This window comes from Protobothrops mucrosquamatus, unplaced genomic scaffold, assembly GCF_001527695.2.
Source record: "Protobothrops mucrosquamatus isolate PMUCROS unplaced genomic scaffold, P.Mucros_1.0 scaffold_57, whole genome shotgun sequence".
Classification (NCBI taxonomy): Eukaryota; Metazoa; Chordata; class Lepidosauria; order Squamata; family Viperidae; genus Protobothrops; species Protobothrops mucrosquamatus.
Window position 1 is genome coordinate 117,599 of NW_015386133.1, and position 20,700 is coordinate 138,298.

Below are 20,700 nucleotides of genomic sequence, written 5' to 3' on the forward strand. Positions count from 1 at the left end.
CACGAAGCGGCGCATGCGCTCTTGCCTCTCTTCCGACGCGCCCCCATGACGCACAGACGGACGCTGAACGAAGCCCTACGCTCGTTACCTTAGAGTAGAATAGTAGAGTCTGTCTTAGACGAGGATGTTTGGTACCATTCTACTTTTTTTTCCATTCCAGAGCGGGAGCGAGAGCCGTCTACAGCCGGGGTCTTCAAACTTGGCTCTTTTATGACTCGTGGACTTCGACTCCCAGAATTCCTCAGCCAGCGTGACCGGCTGAGGAATTCTGGGAGTCGAAGTCCGCGAGTCATAAAAGAGCCAAGTTTGAAGACTCCTGGTCTACAGTATTGAAAGCAATTGAAAGTGCAACGTGGGTTTAGTGAGCATATAGTTAAAGAGCAGCGGCTCCAATTACTATTTTTAAAGTGTGTGCCCTAATGAATCTGATATATTTTAAACTGCCAGAAGAGCATTGTTTCTTGCTCAAAGAGAGTTTGTCTTTTTTAATGAAAGCCTTACTTTATGTTAGGTACTGAGAAAAGTGGACGTAGAAATATATATATAACCATATCCGAAACTTCTTAAAAGAAGAAAAATAGTATACAAGGAATTAATGAAAAAAGCACTTTAAAACCATATTTTTGAATCTACTAATCTCACTATTGCACATTGGTAAACTATACGAAAACATTTGCCTATTGCATGACAAACGTGATTGTAATATTGCTAATCAGAAACTGACTTTCCTTAAGAGTCTGAGATTCCCTCACATTTTTCTGGATAAACATGCATATTGCCTTATCTATCTAGCAATAGATCTATGCAGGCATCAATTTTTTAAATTGTATTTATTAAAATGCAAATAAAATTGAGCACCTATGGATCTCAATGGTTTTAAATTAAAATAATTAAAATAATCTTTTCTAAAACTGAATTAAGAATAAGCATCAGAAATATAAAAAATAGAAACATATTTGAATAAAATAATCTACACATAAAAAATTCTCCCCAAAGTAATCACGTTTTTACACAATTCATTTACATACAAAATGTGCTGAGAAATGATAACTAGGAACTGGGATCACTTGGATTTATGGCTATCTGAACCATTTTTCCCCCTTTTTTTAGATTTTAAAATCCCACCTTTATTATTTTTATGAATAGTTCAAGGTAGCAAACATACCCTTATTCTCCTATTTTCCTCACAATAATAACTTTATGAGGTGAGTTGAGTTGAGAGAGAGAATGACTGGCCCAAATTTACCCAGCCACTTTTCATGCCTAAAACAGAACTAAAACTCAGCATCCTGGTTTCTCAATTTGTATCATACACAGAATCAGAAACTGACCATTGATAGCAACTGAACCACAAACTAGACAACCTCTTCTTAGCATAACCTAGGTGCAAATCCAATTACTCTTAGATCACAATGTCTCATCTAATATGATATCCATGTAAATGCTATGGGGGGGAATGACAAAAGCAGCAGAAATAATAAGTTCCACCCCTTTTTGACACGTGTTATGAAATATGATAGGAGCAGAGCTCACTGTTTGATTCTGCTGCCCTTTATATACTATCGGATATGTGTTTGTTGTAGCCTAGCCCAATACGGTACGTTTGAGATGTATCGGACTTCAACTTTCATTATTTTCCCCCAAGCTTGTGGCATGTTCTCATCACATTCTCATCAAGAGCCAGTTTGGTTTAGTGGTTAAGGCAGCAGGCTAGAAACTGGGAGACTGTGAGTTCAAGTCTCATCTTAGTCATGAAAACCTGCTGGATTACCTTGGGCCAGTCACTCTCAGCTCAACCCACCTCACAGGGCTGTTGTTGTTGTGGGGAAAATACGAGGAGGAAGGTATGTTGGATATGTTCGCTACCTTGAGTTATTTGTAAAAATAATAAGGGCAGGATAAAAATAAATAAAATTGGAATGAAATATCAGATGAAATTCCACATAAGTAATCCCTGTACCATCAGATTTTTATGTCTAAGAAAGAAAAGGTTATCATTTACAAATGATACCAAAACTTATGAAGAGTTAGTGCTTCAGAAGAAAGGCAAAAGCACAAAATTGTCTTCATAGGTTAGATAAAATAGGATGAAAACAAATATGTACACTAAGGAATGAGAAATTAAAAGCACTGGGAGTCCCTGGCCTGGAATCAATACTTATGAAAAAGATCTTGGAACGGTAGTTGACATATACTAGTAAATACAAATATGAATTTAAATTAGCTTTGTGATATGGCTGCAAAACAAAGCAATCCAATTTTAAGCTGTATGAACAGAGACAATGTAAATGAAGGGGGGGGGGAGTAACGTTTGACTTTATTCTGCATTGATCAGAGCCCCTCACTGCATTCAGTTCTGGCACTATACCTTAATATGCTTTCCCAAAAAATGGAACAAGTTCAGAAAAGGGCAATGAGGATGAACAGAGGACTAGAATCTGCAATGGAGTGTGAAGGAACTCCATGTATTGGCCTTCTGAAGAGGAAGCTGAGAAGGGTCATCTTAGTGCTTTTCACATGCATAGGAGGTGACAAAGAAGATAAGGACCTATCATTCCAGTTGGCTTTAACTTACAAGTATTTCCATTTTACATGAACACGTTAAGACAAGTTACAGCCTCCTTTCCCATCCCGCTGCCCTCCAAATGAGTTGGGCTATTTACAACTGCTCCTATTATTCTCAACAACCATGGTAGTTGGAATCCAAGACGGCTGAAGAACGCTAGCTGGGGAAAAACTGACTTGCCAGATCGAAAGAAGCTGTCAAGGCAACAGTCGCACAAATCCCGTATGGAATAAGTCATATCAAATAGGGAATATTTTCCTTCTGTGTTAAATGGTATATCGGCCTTTCCTTCCGCCACACGAAAATATTAATTGCGTGTATGTTACCGGGCAGCACCCACATTTCTGCAGCCAAAGCCATCTCGGGGAATTTTCCTACGGTAGCCCGGCTGCGCTCAGTTTTCGCTATTTGAAACAGCAGAAACCGAAGACCCGTTTGGAGCCCAGTTCGCCGCCTCCTGGTAACGCGCAGCAGTTGCCAAGAGGTAGCCGCTTGAGAGGAGTCGAGGGCGAGAAAGCTGCAGCTGGCTAGCCGTTGGAAGGAGGCTGGGAAAACTGGAAGCGAGGCCGAAGCGCCTGCGAGCCGGTGGCTGCTTCCTTTACCGCCGCCAGGGGAGGGGCGCCTGAGGAGAGAAACCGAGTGCACGCTGGTATTCAGACTCCCGGGAGACAAAGAGGCTGGGAGCGCAGCGGGTGAGTTTTCTTCAGAGGTGCCTGCGCGGTGGCGATGCTGCTTGGCTAATAAAGAAAGTAGGTGTGTTGCGCGGTGCCGGGCTTTGGTGGATCCGAATCTTTCTCCTTCACTGGAGAATGAAAGTGAAGTGAAGTATGAAAAACACTGGCCTCAGAGGAAATATTTTAATTCCCCCATTGCGGGCAATTTGGTTTGGCTGTGTGTATGTCTGTGCCGCTTCTTTTCGTCTGGATAGGAAAACACCGCTTTTGCTTTACTTATGGTTTCACGTCTTCAAACTTTTTATTTTACGATAAAAACTGGCTTATTCGTTGTTTTAAAACCAGACTTTCCAGATCGGACATGGAGACTGCTTTCTGTTTTTCTTTTTTCAGTGACTTGCTTTTAGCATGTTTTGACATGAATTCTAACTTAAGTCTGAATTACCTTCCTTTAACGTATCGGGGGCTGCTTCCCTTTATCTGTTATCAGATGGTCAACGTGCAGCCGTTTATGCTGCATAAACTGCGGAAAAACATTCAGCAATTTGCTTTATGAAGATTCCTGAAATTTTTGGTTGCCCCGAAAGTTTTAAAGCAAGGGAATAATATTGCAGCTATGAAATGCTCGTTAGGCTTTCCTTTGTTTGGAGAAACTAAATAAAAGGAAATCATTGCTACCTCTTTCATCAGACATTAGTCCATAATAATCATTAAAAGAGAGAGAAGCTATTACCCACAAAACATTTGTGCTGAAGAACTTAAGATTTAAACCAAATTAAAGTTGTACAAACACACTTAGACAACTGCCCTAGTAAAATATTGGTACTTAATTCCCAAAGAGTAAACATCAGTTTTGCAAAGAACTATATTGTTGCCTATTTGCACTGATATATACTTAATCTCCTGTATAGTTTTCAACATATATAACTTTGTTATAAATTATATAAACAAAGTTATAACTAGTAGCCAGCACGGGTTTATTAAAAGCAGATGATGCCAAACCAATCTTATTTCATTTTTTGATAAAGTGATTAAACTAGTAGACCAGTGAATTGCTGTGGACGTAGTATATTTAGATTTAAGTAAGGCATTTGATAAAATAGACCACAGCCTACTACTTGGTAAGCTACGGTAGAAAAAGATGGAATAGACAACATCACCACCAGGATGGATCTGTAGCTGGCTGGCAAACTGTACTCAACAAGTAGTCCTCAATGGCACTACATCTTCATGGAGAGAAGTAAGCAGTGGGGTACCACAAGGTTCCGTCTTAGGCCTAGGACTCTTCAAAATCTTCCTCAATGACTTAGATGAGGGAATTGAAGGGGAACTCATCAAAGTTGCAGATGACACCAAACTGGCAGGTATAGCCAACACCCTAGAAGACAAATGCAGGATCCAAAAAGATATTGACAAACTTGAACAATGGGTCCTATCCAACAAAATGAATTTCAATGTGGAGAAAAGCAAAGTTTTACATTTAGGCAGGAAAAATCAAAGGTACAAGTACAGATTGGGCGAAACCTGGCTTAAAAACAGTAACTATGAGAGGGACCTTGGAGTCCTAGTGGATGATCACTTGACTATGAGCCAGCAGTGTGCAGCAGCAGCCAAAAAAGCTAATACAATCTTGTGTTGTATAAACAGAGGTATAGAATCAAGATCACACGAATTATTAGTACCATTTTATAAAACCCTAGTAAGACCACACCTGGAATACTGCAACCAATTTTGGTCACCATACTACAAAAAAGATGTTGAGACCTTGGGAAAAGTTCAGAGAAGAGCAACTAAAATGATCAAAGGCCTGGAGACTAAAACATACAAAGAACGGCTGCAGGATTTGGGTTTAGCTAGTTTAAAGAAAAGAAGAAATAGGGGAGACATGATAGCAGTATTCCAGTATTTGAGGGGCTGCCACCAAGAAGAGGGGGTCACGTTATTCACCAAATCATCAGAGGGCAGGACAAAAAACTGATCAAAGAGAGAAGCAATCTGGAATTAAGGAGAAACTTCCTGACAGTGAGGACAATTAACCAGTGGAACAGCTTGCTGGAGATTTTTAAGATGAAGCTAGACAGTCACTTGTCTGAGATGGTATAGGTCCTCCTGCTTGAGCAGGGGGCTTGACTAGAAGACCTCCAAGGTCCCTTCCAGCTCTATTCTATTCTAAGAATATTGTCCCATGCAATCCCATAACAGACTCTGAAGAGATGTTTGGAAGCTTCCAGAACTAGAAATGTCTCCCTACATCTTTGCTTGGAAAATAGATTGATTTACAAAAAAGGTATTTAGCACTTAATATTACTATGTCAATGTATGGACTTCAACTATCAAAATTCAACTGGGATTTGAAATCTACATATCTTAAAGCTGCTGAGGTTCAGAAACATTATACTAAATAATGGACAATATAACACACGTCTTGCCAGAAGATTTGTAATGTATGAAAAGGTACATTGTTTGGCAAAGGGGAAAACATCTTTAAGAGCCAGGTATTAACTAAATAAAAATTCCAATAGACATGAAATGCTATATTGTAAAAAGTTCAAAACAAAGGATTAATAAAAAAGTAAACTTAAGTCTAGAATCCCTAAAGAGTTTTAGCCAGTTTGGAGTAGTGGTTAGGGTGATGGCCTAGAAACCAGAATACCATGAGTTTAAATCCTGCCTTAGTCATGAAAGCAGCTAGTGACTATGGGCCAGCTATTCTTCCTCAGCCCAACCATCTCACAGAGTTATGGGGAAAATAGGAAGAAATATTACTTATGTTTTCTGTCTTAAATTATTTATAAAGTAATAAAGCAGAATACAAATATAACAATAATAATTACACAACATTTAGGGATGGGGTGGTTCATGTCCCAACAATATGTGAAATCAGGATCTATAGTAGTGGAATTATATGGTACTAAGGATAAAAGTATTATCAATAAAGGGTAGGTTATCATTCATCAAACACATGGGAAAGTTGAATAGGAAAATCTGTTTATTATGACTATATAACTTAAGGAGGCAACAATATTTTCTTAGGAGGTTAATTAGAATGGAATTGGAGAAAGCTTAATGGGTGATGGAATAACTGAAGGGTCTGTGTAAAACCAGAAAAACTGATGTGCAAATATAATCTGAAATTGTTTTAGGTGGAAAGCCAGTTTGTTTGATTGAGCTCCAGTTCAGCCTGTTGATACTCTCAGATATTTTAATAAGGAACTGACAGTTGGAATATTTGTCCCATCACCTTTTATATTATTCCCTCAGCAGAAACCTCATTTGGGGATTAGTGTCAAAAATCTAAATGCTTTCTTGCTGGTTAACAATTTGTACTGATCCTATAGTTCTTGATACTAACTATTATTTCCTCTTGGCCACTGCTACCAATTTGCTAAAGCAATTGTGGCATCTTGCAGGAACAGGTTGGCTTCACCAAAGCAGGAGTAGTTTCTGCCTGAAGAAGCCTGCATACAGTATAAATAGTTGTGTCGTGTGTGCTAAATAAATGCAAGGCCATCTTTCATTTTTTTTTTCATAATCCAAGGCATTCTTCTTCACTAATCAAGAAAGCAAACTGGAAACCATTTCACCCTCTATATAATATTGTATGAGAACGTATTAGAACTCAAGGAAATTATTGGAGTTTGAAGATGGTATTTTTAGAAATGCAAAAAACATTTTCAATTGATCAGAATAATGGTCCACTTACCACAGCTTTATCACAATAGAAGCCAAGTGTGGATGCTTCAGATCTCTTTTTTAAGAAATAGTACATACAAGTACTCCTTGATATATGACTGTAATTGAGCCTGGAATTACAGTTGTAAATCATATTGGTTGTAAGTGGGTCATCATGTGACTGTACCTGATTTTATGACCTTCACTGCAACGGTTGTTAAACTAATGTGTCAGTTCTTAAGTGAACATTGTTTGCAATAGGCATTTTTTGCCAGAACCAGAAGTAAATACTAATTTCCTATTAAAAACATCAAAAATTCTGGTCATTTGAGTGTTGGACACTGAAAACAGCTGTAAATACAGGCTGGTTGCTGAGCACCCAAAATGCGATCATATGACTATGGGGGAGGGGACATCAGAATTTCAAATCAGGGTCATAAGTATCCTGAGGGAAGTCTGTCGTAACTTTGAACTATTGCTAAATGACTGGTTGTAAGTCAAGAACTACCTCTACAATACAGTCTGTTGCCCTCTAGTTCTGGGCCCCCCAATCTTTTGGGCACCAGAGACCAGTTCCGTGGAAAGAGGTTTTTCCATGGACCGGAGAGGGCGTGGTTTTGCATGCTGCCTGCATCTCATGAATGGGGCTTTGTTTGTGCAGACCGGTTGCTGGCATGCAGTGGACTGATGCTGGTCCATGGACCACAAATTGGGGACTCCTGCTCTAGATGTTTAGATTTCAACTTCAGTTATCTCCCATCATCTGGACGGCACTAGATTAAGGGCAATTTGTAAAATTTTGTACATTTGAGTTGCCTTGTGCATTTCTACACAGAGGTTCAATTATATAAGTCATCAGAAATCAAGCTCTATTTGAAGGAGACTATTTTAATTGTATCTAAATTTACACCTTGAATACTTGAATACCTTTTAACACATGGTGTCCAACCTTTGGCTTGCCTGGGCTGAATTGGGTGAAGAGGAATTGTCTTGGGCCACATATAAAATATATAATATAGTTAATATATATATACACACACACACACATATATATATATATATATATTGCTAAAAATAACATAATAATGTTAAAAGTTTATGATCTTGTGTGGCCGCATTACTAGCTATCCAGGGCTGCATAAGGGCCACAGTTTGCACATGCCTGTTTTAGAACCTGACTTGGTTCTGCATGACTCTTACTTTGCTTTTCTTAGATCTTTGGGAGAAACAAAAAGCAGCCAGCAGCTGGAAACTGGGGCCCAAATGAAATAAGAGATAAATGATAGCCTGTGGTTTGGCCCTAAAACATTGAAAGAAGTGTGTCATAAGCATTTCTGTGGTAGAAATGCTTATTCAGGCATTTTTAATATGCCTTCTAGCATTAGTACAGCTGTTGTACTGCCAAGAATACTTTTGAGTCAACCTTTTTTCTCTATCAGATGAAAATCTGCTTGGATGAGCTTTGAGGATTTTGGGGGCTATGGACTAATACAGTTTTCCATTTTTTCATTCATGTTTTTCTTGGTTATATTTCTGGAAAGAAATAGTTACATTACAAATTAAAAGAAATTGATACTTCAATCCTAAAAGGCTTTGGAGTAGAAGACACCTCAGTTTTTTTAAAAAAAGAATTGATCTACTAATGATCTCTTTTATGTAATTTATGCATCACTATATTTGGACTGAACCAGACAGGTGCCCCAAACATCTAAAATAACATAAAATCTCAAAGATCAGCAAACTGATCATATGTGGGAGTTACTCATGACAGCATATAAGAGACCAGCTCTCATTATTTCAGTTAGAATAATGTTAAATTCTTTTGTATTGATTCCCCTATATTTGCTTCCCCATCCAATCTTTTATTTTCCTTTGGTATATCAAAAGATTGCAAGACTGAGTTTTCTTTTAATAAGTGAACCTTGTCTGAGTTTTGACACAGTTGGATTTTGTAATTCACATTAGTTCAGCCATTTATTTATTTATTTATTTATTGGGGGAGGCAATATTCCTCCATTAAGTACAATGCCTAACTAAATAATCCTTAATAAAAGATTACTCAGGAGAGAGGGGCTTCTGGGAAGGGGCCACTGGATCAACGTCCCTTGTTGTTGCGGGGAGAGTTTCAACGTTGATAAACTTTAAGCAATTGTTAAAATCTTCTCTCTTCACTGTTTCTGTCTGGTTAGTGTTCAAGTTGAATATTGTGAATATATTTTTTGGGTTTTATTTATATACCCCACTATAATCTGAATTAGTTCTCAGCTGTGAACTGATGAATATTTTTATCTGTTGTGTCATTTATATTTCACTATTTACTTTATTTTTAATCTTTTATTCACAGCTTCAAAAGATTTTAAGATATGGTGACAGAGAAAGTGAAGGGGGACCCCAGTGACTGAATTTGCACATTATCTTTCCCCCAAAGTCACCTTTATAGATTAATATGATGCATTAGCCCATCCACTAGATAAAAAGGATTACCCTAAATGATTTCTGTAACATGCAGCAGTGGAAGTCAATAAAGTTGTATTAATGCTGGAAGGTTGCTAGAGGCGGATCAGGAGAAGGAAAATAGCTGAGTGGCAAAGTGCAAGTTTATGTGCAAAAGCTTCCATATGCTGGCACCCAGGATTTGTATGAAGCCATAATAAAGTGCTGTCAGTCTTTGTAGACACAATACTGACTTGGATCAACCAATGATCTTGGTGTAAGACAATTCCTTATGTTTATATTAATTTCATTAGTGTTTGAGCACATTCATGGAGTTTATTCAGGTCCAGATCAACTTGCTGAAAATGTTTGGTCTACTTAATTTGTTTTTTAAATTATTTGTTGAGAAATTGCAAGAGGCTGAGTAGTGAGTAGATATCAAACAGAGAGCGATGAATGGTCTGTCTTAGGTTGAGTGAATTCATGAGGCTGAACTCAGTTCTGAGCAAGCAATTTTCCAGGCTAAGGTCATAACAATTATGCAACACTTGTTAGGGATTGATCTCTGCTTCAGGGGAATACCGCTACTTGTAACTGAAGACAGAAACTCAGTTAAATGTCTAATTTTGCAAGAGAAATGAAAAATAGAATTCTGTTTGAGTTCTTAGTGTCTCTAGGTTTGATTCATCATATTTGTAGATCATAAGGTTTGGAAAGTTGTTCTAAAGAATAAGAAAAAAGCATGAGAAACCTCTTTTAAGTTGTTAGTTTTAAAATATTTAATTGGAGTTTCATAATATTACACAAAGTGCATATTGATTGATTTTATTTGTAGACTGTTACATTGTACATATATTTCAATTATAATGCTTAAGATCAAGAAATAACCCATCCTAAAATGCTGGTTCATTCCTCCTAGATTGTGTGCTATATACTATGGGATGGGTGAGGAAGAGAACAGATATACCTCTCAGCTCAAGGATGTGTATGACAGCTGTGATGCTACAGGCACTGGGTATTTGGACAAGGAGGAGCTGACTGAGCTGTGCCACAAACTACATCTGGAAGGAGAGCTCCCCTTACTTCTGGAAACACTTTTGGGAAATAATCAGTTTACCCGAGTAAGTAACTGCAAGGCTTCTGCACCTGAATATTACATTCTTGAGTTCCCAACACAGCATCTTTTTGGCATTTAGGTTAAAGCTGTATCTCTTTTCTCTCTTCTCCTTCCCATTCACCTTTTAAAATCTAGTTCTTGGTATTTTTTATCCCATCAGATCCTCCCAAACACAAGCACTCAGGCATGCTGGCAGTATTACTCGAGCTTCAGAACTGTATGAAAAGCTGCAGGGTTGCAACTTGGCTAATATCCAGAGGGATGATATTCCAAAGAATGGGCACCACAATAGAAAAGGCTTTCTTTCTGCAAGTGACTAAAATATGAGTCACTTGCAGCAGAGTGTCTTGGTTCAAGAATGGGCACAATTGGTACACAATATGAAACTCTGCAGAAGCCCTCCTGGCTACGGCTATCATCTGTTTTTCAAATATAAGCCATAAATTCAGAAGGACTGCCAGATTGTGCACAGGTTCTGTTCAGAGAAGTATAATCCTGTTCAGAACCAACAGTGGAAAATCCCTTGAACTTGGAGGGTCTAAAATCCAGAGCCACTGAGTCCCCATCTCCCATTGTCTCCAGACACCAGGACACAGCTTAGTTTGAGTAGAGTGGAGATATAAAACTGGGTAATATGTGCATACTGGTGTTACCTCACTTGGTGTCATCAATGATCTTGCCCCATGACTACATATAAATATTAAAGTAACAAGAGAGAGTAACAAGCCTTGCAGAATCCCAGAAAACGGGACTATGGGGTTATGGTTCTAGATTTCTCCCCCATCAACACAACTGAAGCTGGTCCCAGAAGCTGAGCATGTTGGGTTAACCCAGTTGCAGTCTAAGTGGTAATAAAAATAGTTTTATTACCAAGTGGTAATAAAAATGGTATGTTTATTGTATTGGCTGAGCCAATTCCAGTGTACTGTATAATTTTTACAGGTGGTGTTTGCTTTGAGACAGTACTCAAAGATAAGGTTTGGAGTTCTGGGATTAAATATTTTCTCACCTTCTGGAATCAAGGAGAAGAGCTCAGATATTTCTAATTCAACTTAATGGCATGTTATGTTATGACGTTAAGTTATTCAAGTTAAATAGCCACCCAGCTGTCTGTCACTTATATAGTAATGACAGTGCAATGCTATTTAGAATTAGAAGCTGCTAATTCCTTTCTCTTCATCACAAGAAGTGAGGAAAGTAAGTACTTGATCTTGAAAGTTGCCATAGTTTGCACTGTGAATCATAATTCAAATGGGAGGATTGTCTGCAGGCAGTAGTTATATTCTATTTTTTTCACTTTGGAAACAGTAATGTCAGCCAATTTCTTTTGATGCAGAACCTAAGTTCTATTCTTTAGGACTTTAGGTGGGCTTGTACTACCCAGACTAATATATTGTGTATAGTAATGTATAATATTCCTCATTGTTTCCCACCATAGAGCTATAAATAATTGCCTTTTTTCTGTCCTAATTTGTGGTCTGGCCAATTGTTCTCTTGAATTGACTAAGATAATTATCCCCATACATAGGTGTTATTGAAAGACTGCTGCAAGTAGAAGTAAACTTAATATTTCTAGTATGGAAATGGTGCTCCCCAAAGTCTGACTTTACCTTCTTCTTTTTCTTGCTACAAAGAATAAGCAAAATAGATCTGATAGATGATGGTGCCCTGGTTGCCCCTTACCCAATGGAATGAAAAATATATTAAGAAATAGGTAGTAATGTATTTTCAAGCAACCTTCAAAACAATGGATTATTTTAATAAAAATATTAGTAATTGTGTAGCAATAAATATGCAGTGTGGCTGTACTGTTTCCATGGGAAGTCTCGGCATTTGCATATGATGCGATATGATCCCTTAAACTATATAGTACAACTAAACTGATTTATGAGAAACAACTCTTCTTGAAATATTGGTAACTGAAAGAGAAGTGAGCTAAGCTTAATTGATGGATTTTCCAGCTTTGAAAACTTCTGATAACCAAAGTACAGAACATTAATGGAAGAAGCATTAAAGCACAGCAACCAGCATTCCCTTTCTAGGCATCCAGTTTGTTTGCCAATAAATAAATACGGAATCTATAGCTAGTTTGCATAATATAATAAATCAGATGTGATGTTGATCTTGAGAAAGTTATTTACCCAGTGTTGGTATATTAGATGATGCAGCAAATCCTGCATATGGCAGAATTAGAGAACAGAGATGTTACAGCCATCATTCCTCTATATCAAAAAGCTGGAAAGAAAATTTAAGACAACTACCCCTACTCAAGCAGGGTCTAACTGTATCATTGCCTAGTATGTTTGTATCAGTCAGTTCTTATGAGGTCTCATGAAGCCGCAGGAAACTATGCTCAGCTTTTCTCTCTCTCTCTGATCTCTGCAATGTGGTTACATGCATTGGATTGCATGCAAAATCAGCAATATTTGAATTCCTGGGATTGCTGCAAGCTACACTTGTGTTCCTCTTGTAAAAGCTGGTGTAAGAAGTAAACATTGGTACCTGCAACTCTAAAGGACTTTAATTATCAGAAGAGAGGAGAAATGCAATGTATATTAAAAATTACAGAAGACTCTATAGTGTAAAGGTATAATCTTGGAGTAGCAAAAATTCATTTTGCCATTGTTCCTCTTGTAAAACTGTGATTTATATATGAGTTTTGAACTGATTTATTGAATGTAGGATTGGGTTTGACACTGCATTGTCCTGCTTCTTGCTAGCTTACTTTCTCTTATCCCATGTAGTATTATACATACTTATAATCACTCACTCATAGGTTACAGCCTATTGAAGCACTGAGATTTGTAAGCCCTTCTTACATTCTACCCAGATTCTCCAGATGGGTACAGCTAGAATAGACAGGACATTGGTCAACAATCAGGAAATAGGGGTTCACACATATCACTTCTAACCGAAGATTGAGACACATCAGCCTCTTTGCAATACATAGAAACCCAGCAAATTTAAAGCACCAGGAAAACTTTACTGGTCAAAACATACATTTGTTCTTTTTCACATGCACACACACACTCATCCTGCTTACCTACATCCTCCTCAAGTAGGTTGGCAGCACTAAGTAGAGGGACAGAAGGTCTATTGCACGGGTGTCAAACTCGCCATGTCACGTGACGTGTCACGTTGTATTGCAACTCTTTTTGCATTGCTGGCAATGAGGTTGGCACGGCTTCGGTATGATGAAACCAGCCCACGGGCCAGAAGTTTGACACCCCTGCTCTATTGGATTTTAAAAAAATGACCTAAGGGGTAGACAGGCTTCAAGACGCCTTATATCCCTAAAGGGATTGGTATTTTTTCCCATATGCTCTGGCCCAGCTTCCTTTGTCTGGTTCAGATGACATTTTTCCTTTTGTTTCCTTAACTTGTTTTTTTTTCTTATCTTCCTCCCTGAAGAGATGTTCCAGACAGGATTCCTGGCTTTTTGACCTGTCTGCTTAAGTGCCTCCTTCATCTTTAGGTTATGGCAACTTCAACCTATTCTCACAGCAGTGAGAACAATTTTTTTTTATTCTGCTCAAGACAATTGAACAATGTTTTTCTTCCTATGTCTGACTAGGTTAATTTTGAAGAGTTTAAGGAAGGTTTTGTGACCATATTGTCTTCAACTATCAATCTTGGCCTTTCAGATGATGAGAGCAGCTATCTGGAACCAGGTGAATGAATAATGAAATGCATGAAAAGAGGCTGGTTTTGAATTATGGGGTCCTTAGTACTCTCTAAGCTTGGTAGTTTTCTTGCAGACTTGTCATTACCAAACTAGGTAACTTCATCACTGCTAGGCTAGTTACCTAATTTGGTAATGAAACGTCTGCAAGAAAACCACCAAGCTCAGAGAGCACCAAGCACCCCACAGTTTAACCCCGAGCTACAAATGTTCTCTTTTATCTTGTTTTGGATTTTCTGCTTTAAGTTTGACTGTGATCTAACTTAGCCACCAATTGAAGTATCTTATTATGATTTGCTGCCTGATGGATTACTAATGAAACAGTTACCATAGATTGCTTACTGAGGCTGTCTGTACTAATTGATTTCTGAAAATGATAAAAAGTAAGCTTCTGTGCACTTAAATCAATTGTCTTTCTATAATGAAATTCCCAGAGATAAAAACAGAATAGTTATTTTGGAGATATATATTTCTCAAGTTCATGAACAAAAAGTTTAAATGGTTTCCTCTATGTCCTTTCATATCTGTCAGTTAATATAAAGTTTATGTGTGTAAATGGGATACTATCAAGAGGATTGTCTAATTAATTTTATATTCTACCTTTTCTTTGGGATGTCAGGGCAACTTACCTTGGTCTCCCCTTATTTTATCTCACAATATTCCTGTCAGATAGATCACACTGAGAATGAAAGATTCGTACATAATGATCACATAATGAGATCCCTGGTTGAATAGAGATCTGAACCTGGGTCTCTGCAGTCCTATTTCAACAGTTTTATTTACTGATTTCAACATTTACTTATTTTCTATGTCTTCTACTGTTTTAGTATAACAGATAAAAAAGTAAACTTACAAGTTGCACCTGAAAGAAAAAGGAAGTATAATTTGAGACGGCAATTGGGTGCTGCTGTAAGGCATGAAATCCTTGGAACAGCAGCTGGGAATGAGTTATACTAATAGTGGAAAAAGTGAAGGATTATTGGGGCAATGGTGTTAGAATTGACAAAAAGAAAGAAAAAGTGTTGGATCGGATCCAAATGCCTACTTACCCATCCTTCTGTTCTACCTTGGTGAATTAGATGGCTTTAGAAAGTTTCCTGAGAGAATAAGCTTTAGGTTCTCATATGTGCCGTGTGACATCCTCTCAATTGTGCTCACCAACTCTGGGCATAGTTCCATGATGAATGTTTTAAGTGAAAACTTTTATTACTATTCAACAGCACATAGGACTCACGTATAAGTAGCTTACAATCAGTATAATGGCCCTCAATAGCTCAAGATTTTGAACTCATAGTTTGTTGGTTATGTTTTTAAAAGCTTTATTTGGGATCAAAAAGAAGGTGGAGAGGAGGGGACTTATCCCTATTACTGTTTGTATTAGAACTGAAAGTATTTCCAATTCAGTTATTCCAGATGGAACTGAGCCCAAGTACATCACTGAGGCCAAAGGGTATGGCTGCCGGACAAGGCCAGAACTTGAAAGTGCCATATTGGAAACCCCCAAATATTTACAAGAGGAGCAGAGAAATACAAATGTAAAAAGTCAGCTGAGACGTTCAACTTCTTTGGAGAGTGTGGAGGTATTTAAAGGTCTATGTTCCAGCTATTTGAAATAGATGTGTTACATTTTACTACCTCTCATGTGTTGTGTTGTAATTGTTTCTTTTGTTACATTTGTGATGCCTTGGACTTGATAAATCTCTGGAATTCTTCAGTATTCTGATTTCTTCCGGATGCTCAGGAAATGCCCCAAGCCTGGCTGGTATTCAACAAAGGCATTGATGTTTCCTAATTTGACAGCCTCTGCAAAAATGAGTTATACAGATCTTGTTTAATGATTGCTCTGTTAGCAACCATTTGGTGGTATATAATAGTGCTGAAAAAGAAAATTTACAATTAGTCCTTGCATTTAATGACCATCACAGGATCTCACACTGTCTCAAGGAAGGTCACATCTCCAACACATTGTCATTTGCCCTATATTGTATATCATGTTAGGCCACTGGAAGAAGTCAGATGCCAATGGGAAGCAGAGTTAATTTGAAATTGTATTGTATTCACCCTTGCTTTTTCTTTTGTTGTTTTTCTATCCTTCATTCTGGCTATTAGACTGAATCTATAGAACATTAAATTCTGTTCTCTTTTTTTAGAGTCTCAAATCAGATGAAGAGGCTGAAAATTCAAAAGAAGAGCAGCAGCAGATGTTCGAAGGCCAAGGTGGGGCTCAGCAAAAGAATATGTAGTAAACACTGAAACCTGTTTTTTATTATTTATTTTCTGGAATTTCTACTTTTGCTATCTGATTCAGTAGATGAGCTCAATATAAAGTTCTAATTAAAAGGCAGAGTATACTCCTTGCAGACGAAGTTTCTCTGATTCAAATTCTGCTCTCCAACTCTAGCCAGAGTGAATAGGAATGGATAAGGTAAACTTATAGACTGAATCCATGGAAGGCAATCCAAGCATAGCAATAGATCTATTTATCTAGCTTAGTTATGTGGGAATCTCTGTCATCCATCTTGGCCATGTGGAAGCCCTCTTTCTTATCTTAGAGCCTCTGATCTTCCCATTTTCTGCTTATCTGAATTCATATTCTTAGAGAGAGAAAAATCTCAGACAGAAATTAGCTCCTCTTTTCTGAACCATTTTCTTAAGTATTGCCACGGGTTACAGCAAGGGTTTAAAATTGCTTCCCTTATGAGTGGGGAACATTTTAAAGTCTCACTGTGTAGAATGTGTGTAGGAAGGTCCAAAATCACACATCTGCAGGGATGTTGTCTCACTCAATTTGGACACTGGTCCCACCCACTGTAGGCTGGTCCTCAGGCTGAAGTAGATTCCCTATTGCAAATCTTGACACTCATTAGTCCATTTTCCTCTGGGCTCTGTGAAAAGATAATAGGATCTGTGTTTTACATGTAGCTTGGAAAGCTGGGTTATTAAAGCTAATAATGGACAAATCAGTATAAATTTGAATTGCATTTATAGTATTCTGAACTGTTGGGTTTTCTAATGAATTAGCATATAAAAAGGATATCTACAATCACTATCTTCCACATTTTTCTGTAATACAATAGTTTTGAGTGTGGTTTTATTTAGTGTGCATAATTATTTCACATAAAATCCCTGAGAAAGTCTATTCTTTCTTTGCATTTTTTGATGTTCACTTTCATAGCTGCTTTAATGTCCTCTGTTTCTCTAATGCCGTTTTATGTAATACAAAATATGGTGCTGAACTGCTCCAGAAAAGGCAAAATACTGGGCAGCCAGCTTCCATTCACCTTCATCCACCTGCATCTCTACAAGGGTGGGCAAAGCCAACCGCTTAACAGCCATCCAGCACTCATTTAACATTTTTAAAAAAGCATTAGGGAAATGTTTGTAATAAAAAAAGCTTACCATAGATTCTGGTTTACCATTTCTTGCAGATCTTGGTGGATTTCTTTTACATCCATATTTAGAATTAAATAAAGGCAGGAAAAGAGTGGAGATAAAATAATGTGTTTCTGATATTTTTGAGTATTACTGAAAAAATAAAATATTACAACTGAAATATGTATAATTAATAACGATATATTTAACTAATATCTTTGTTGCATAATATAAAAAATTTTCCATGGATAATAGAAATGCCAAATTAAGGGTTTAGAGAAAAAATCAGGATGGAATATAAATTTAATTTGATTTTCAGTTGAGGACTTATATAATCTTTGATAAGAACAAGAGAGTAATTAGAAGCACAGCTCTTGCTAATGTAAAAATAATCTTTTGTAGGTCAATTGTGTACCTGGGATGATAACCTCATTGACAATCCTAGAGAAGTGTCCACCTTGTGTTTGAACATAACTGAGAATCAGATTAGGGTTACTTGTGAAGATCTTGGCATTGGAAATAATGGATATCTCAACAAACAAGAGCTGTATGCTGTGTGTAAGAACATTGGACTCAAGGAGATGGAAAAAGAGGTGGGCTAAACTTGGCTTTTGGAAATTCTCATCTCAGAAAGTCTACTTGATGACTGAATGTGAAAATGGTAGCTACATATGGAATATACAGGTAGTCCTCGATTTACAACAGTTTGTTTAGTGACCGTTCAAAATTACGACAACACTGAAAAAAGTGACTTATGACCATTTTCACACTTATGACTGTTGCGGCATCCACATGGTCATATAATCAAAATTCAGATGCTTAGCAACCAGTTCATATTTATGACAGTTGCTGTGTTCTGGTGTCATGTGATAAACTTTTGCGACCTTCTAACACGCAATATCAATGGGGAAGGCAGATTCACTTAACAACCATGTTAGTAATTTAACAACTGCAATGATTCACTTAACATCTGGGGCAAGAAAAGTCGCTAAAATGTGGCAAAACTCACTTAACAAATGTCTCACTTAGCAAAATAAATGTTGGGTTCAATTGTGCTTGTAAGTTGAGGACTACCTGTTACAGCATTTTGGCAGTGCCTCAAGTGTACGAAGTATTCTCTGTGCACTGCTTTAGCAATTGTAATTGTTGCCTCCAAATAGTATATGAGTATTTTAAATAAATCTGAAGAAGCTTTATACATGCTACATTTATATCTTGCCTGTTGCAAGCTGCTATTTCCTTCCTGTATTTTATTCTCACAGTTCTCTTCTACAGTAGGAAAGGCTGGAAAGAAGAGCAACGGTTTATGATCATTCAGTAAATTTCATGATATGGGGATTGGAATCCAGATTGACTCGGAGTGGGAAACTGATTCAGGCCCTTGGTCTGGATTGTCCCTATTTCAGAAAGCTAGTTGAGATCAGGGAATGTGGCTTTGGAGAAAGATGGCCTTTCCCTCTGAAGGTCTTACCTCCTACTGTAGTCCTTCTGGCATGGAGGAAAGAGTACATGACCTCTTTCTTCACTTGAGGGAAGACAATGTCTTTCTCTGTGAATGAAGAAAACAAGAACTTTTCTCATTTTTATTCTATACAGAGAAAGGTGAGATTTTCAATCTAGTACACCAATGCTGGAAATCTTTTGTGATAAGAGCCCACTGCTAAACTGCTACAGCATGTGATGGTTAAATGTTTAACCTTGACTGAAGACTTTGTTAGATTTTATCCTGATTATGAGAACCAGAGCCTGCTTGTTGAATTAACTAAGCCTTTTAGAATACTAATTTATGTTCTGTGAAAATCTGCTCTATTTCACAATTAATTCATTTAACTTAAATGAATGCTTGTGATAACCATACATTAAAAACCCTATGTTTTCTATAGGAACTTGAAGAATTATTTTACAAGTTGGATAGTGATGGAGATGGCAGAGTAAGCTTAAAGGAATTCCAGCATGGCTTATTCAGCCATATCTGCATTCCTTGTCCTTTTTCTTCCACACCACTTAAATCAAAAAGGCAAAGATCACACCCTAATCAGGTAATTCTTCTGAATAATATTTTCTTTATAAAATTCTTGGTTCCAAAGCGAAAATGTTTGAAGGTTCAAATGGCTTCCAGTTACTGCATTTTCATACAGACTGGTGTTAATGATTTTTATGACAGGCTGATATCTAGCAGAAAACCTATTTTTCCCATTGGTTGGATTCATAAACAGTGCTATTAAAAGGTTTTAAATAGAGCTCTGTGTAATAAGCTGTAGTAGCATGGTTCATGTGTAGCAGTAGATTATAATGGGTGAATTTGCATATCTTGCTAAGCTAAAATCAAGACAGATAATGATCTAGAACTATCTTTCACAATGTTGGCATATTTTTTTCATACTTTCAGAAATGTATACCTAGAGTAGGACAGGGCTTGAAATGTTATTGCTAATAGAAGCATATACAGAAATAAGGATCAACCTGGAGAAAGGAAAAGTGGTATAAATTATACAGCATGACAGAATCATAGAAGATTTTGTGTTGGGTGCGATCCAATGTTTGGCTTGGGCCCAACAGCCTGCAGGGGAAGTTTTGGCCAATATGATGAAATTATTGGACTTTCTCTTAACTTATTTTATCTATTAGGTGCAATGGATGCTCTGTGTGTCATTAAATGTATTATGGCTTATTAATTGATCTTTTCTACTTTGTTGGTCTCATTAGCCCTTTTCCCAAGTGTGTAGTTGAATATATCCCACTGATGCAGGAAATCTTAAATACCTAAATCTATACATCCAGATTATGTGTTCTGCTTAAGAAAAACCGGATTTCCAAAGCTGATTTAAAAGAAAAAAAATTCCAAACCACACACACACAGGATATTTACTGCCTCTGTATTTACTGCCTAGAGAGTAATTGGAGGGCCACCCGCTCCGAATCCGATTGGAAATTGGTAAAGTCCCATTTGAGGACTTACCTAGTAGCGATAAGAGTGGCGAAACGCAACTATTTCTCCGCTCTTATCGCGTCTGCAGGTAACCGATCTGCCGCCCTGTTTAGGGTGTCCCACTCCCTCCTTCATCAGAGGGTCCGGGATGTCCCTTTGCAGGGTCGGGCAGAGGAATTTGGGTGTTACCTGCATGACAAAATCGATCGGATCCGGGCCGGGTTAGCCTCCGATTGGACTAGTTCAGGCGGGCCA

General features: G+C 37.6%; 1 protein-coding gene across 1 annotated transcript in view; it reads left to right on the forward strand.

The window, feature by feature from the left end:
- Nucleotides 1-3,235: 3,235 nt before the first annotated feature.
- The window catches only part of NINL (ninein like), a 41,601-nt gene continuing 24,136 nt past the window's right edge, over nucleotides 3,236-20,700 (forward strand). The window contains exons 1-7 of the mRNA XM_015812031.1: nucleotides 3,236-3,258; nucleotides 10,265-10,466; nucleotides 14,037-14,133; nucleotides 15,549-15,724; nucleotides 16,295-16,361; nucleotides 17,919-18,109; nucleotides 19,400-19,555. Coding sequence (XP_015667517.1) covers nucleotides 10,287-10,466; nucleotides 14,037-14,133; nucleotides 15,549-15,724; nucleotides 16,295-16,361; nucleotides 17,919-18,109; nucleotides 19,400-19,555 — 867 coding nt within the window. The 5' untranslated portion in view covers nucleotides 3,236-3,258; nucleotides 10,265-10,286. The remainder of the gene's footprint in view (nucleotides 3,259-10,264; nucleotides 10,467-14,036; nucleotides 14,134-15,548; nucleotides 15,725-16,294; nucleotides 16,362-17,918; nucleotides 18,110-19,399; nucleotides 19,556-20,700) is intronic.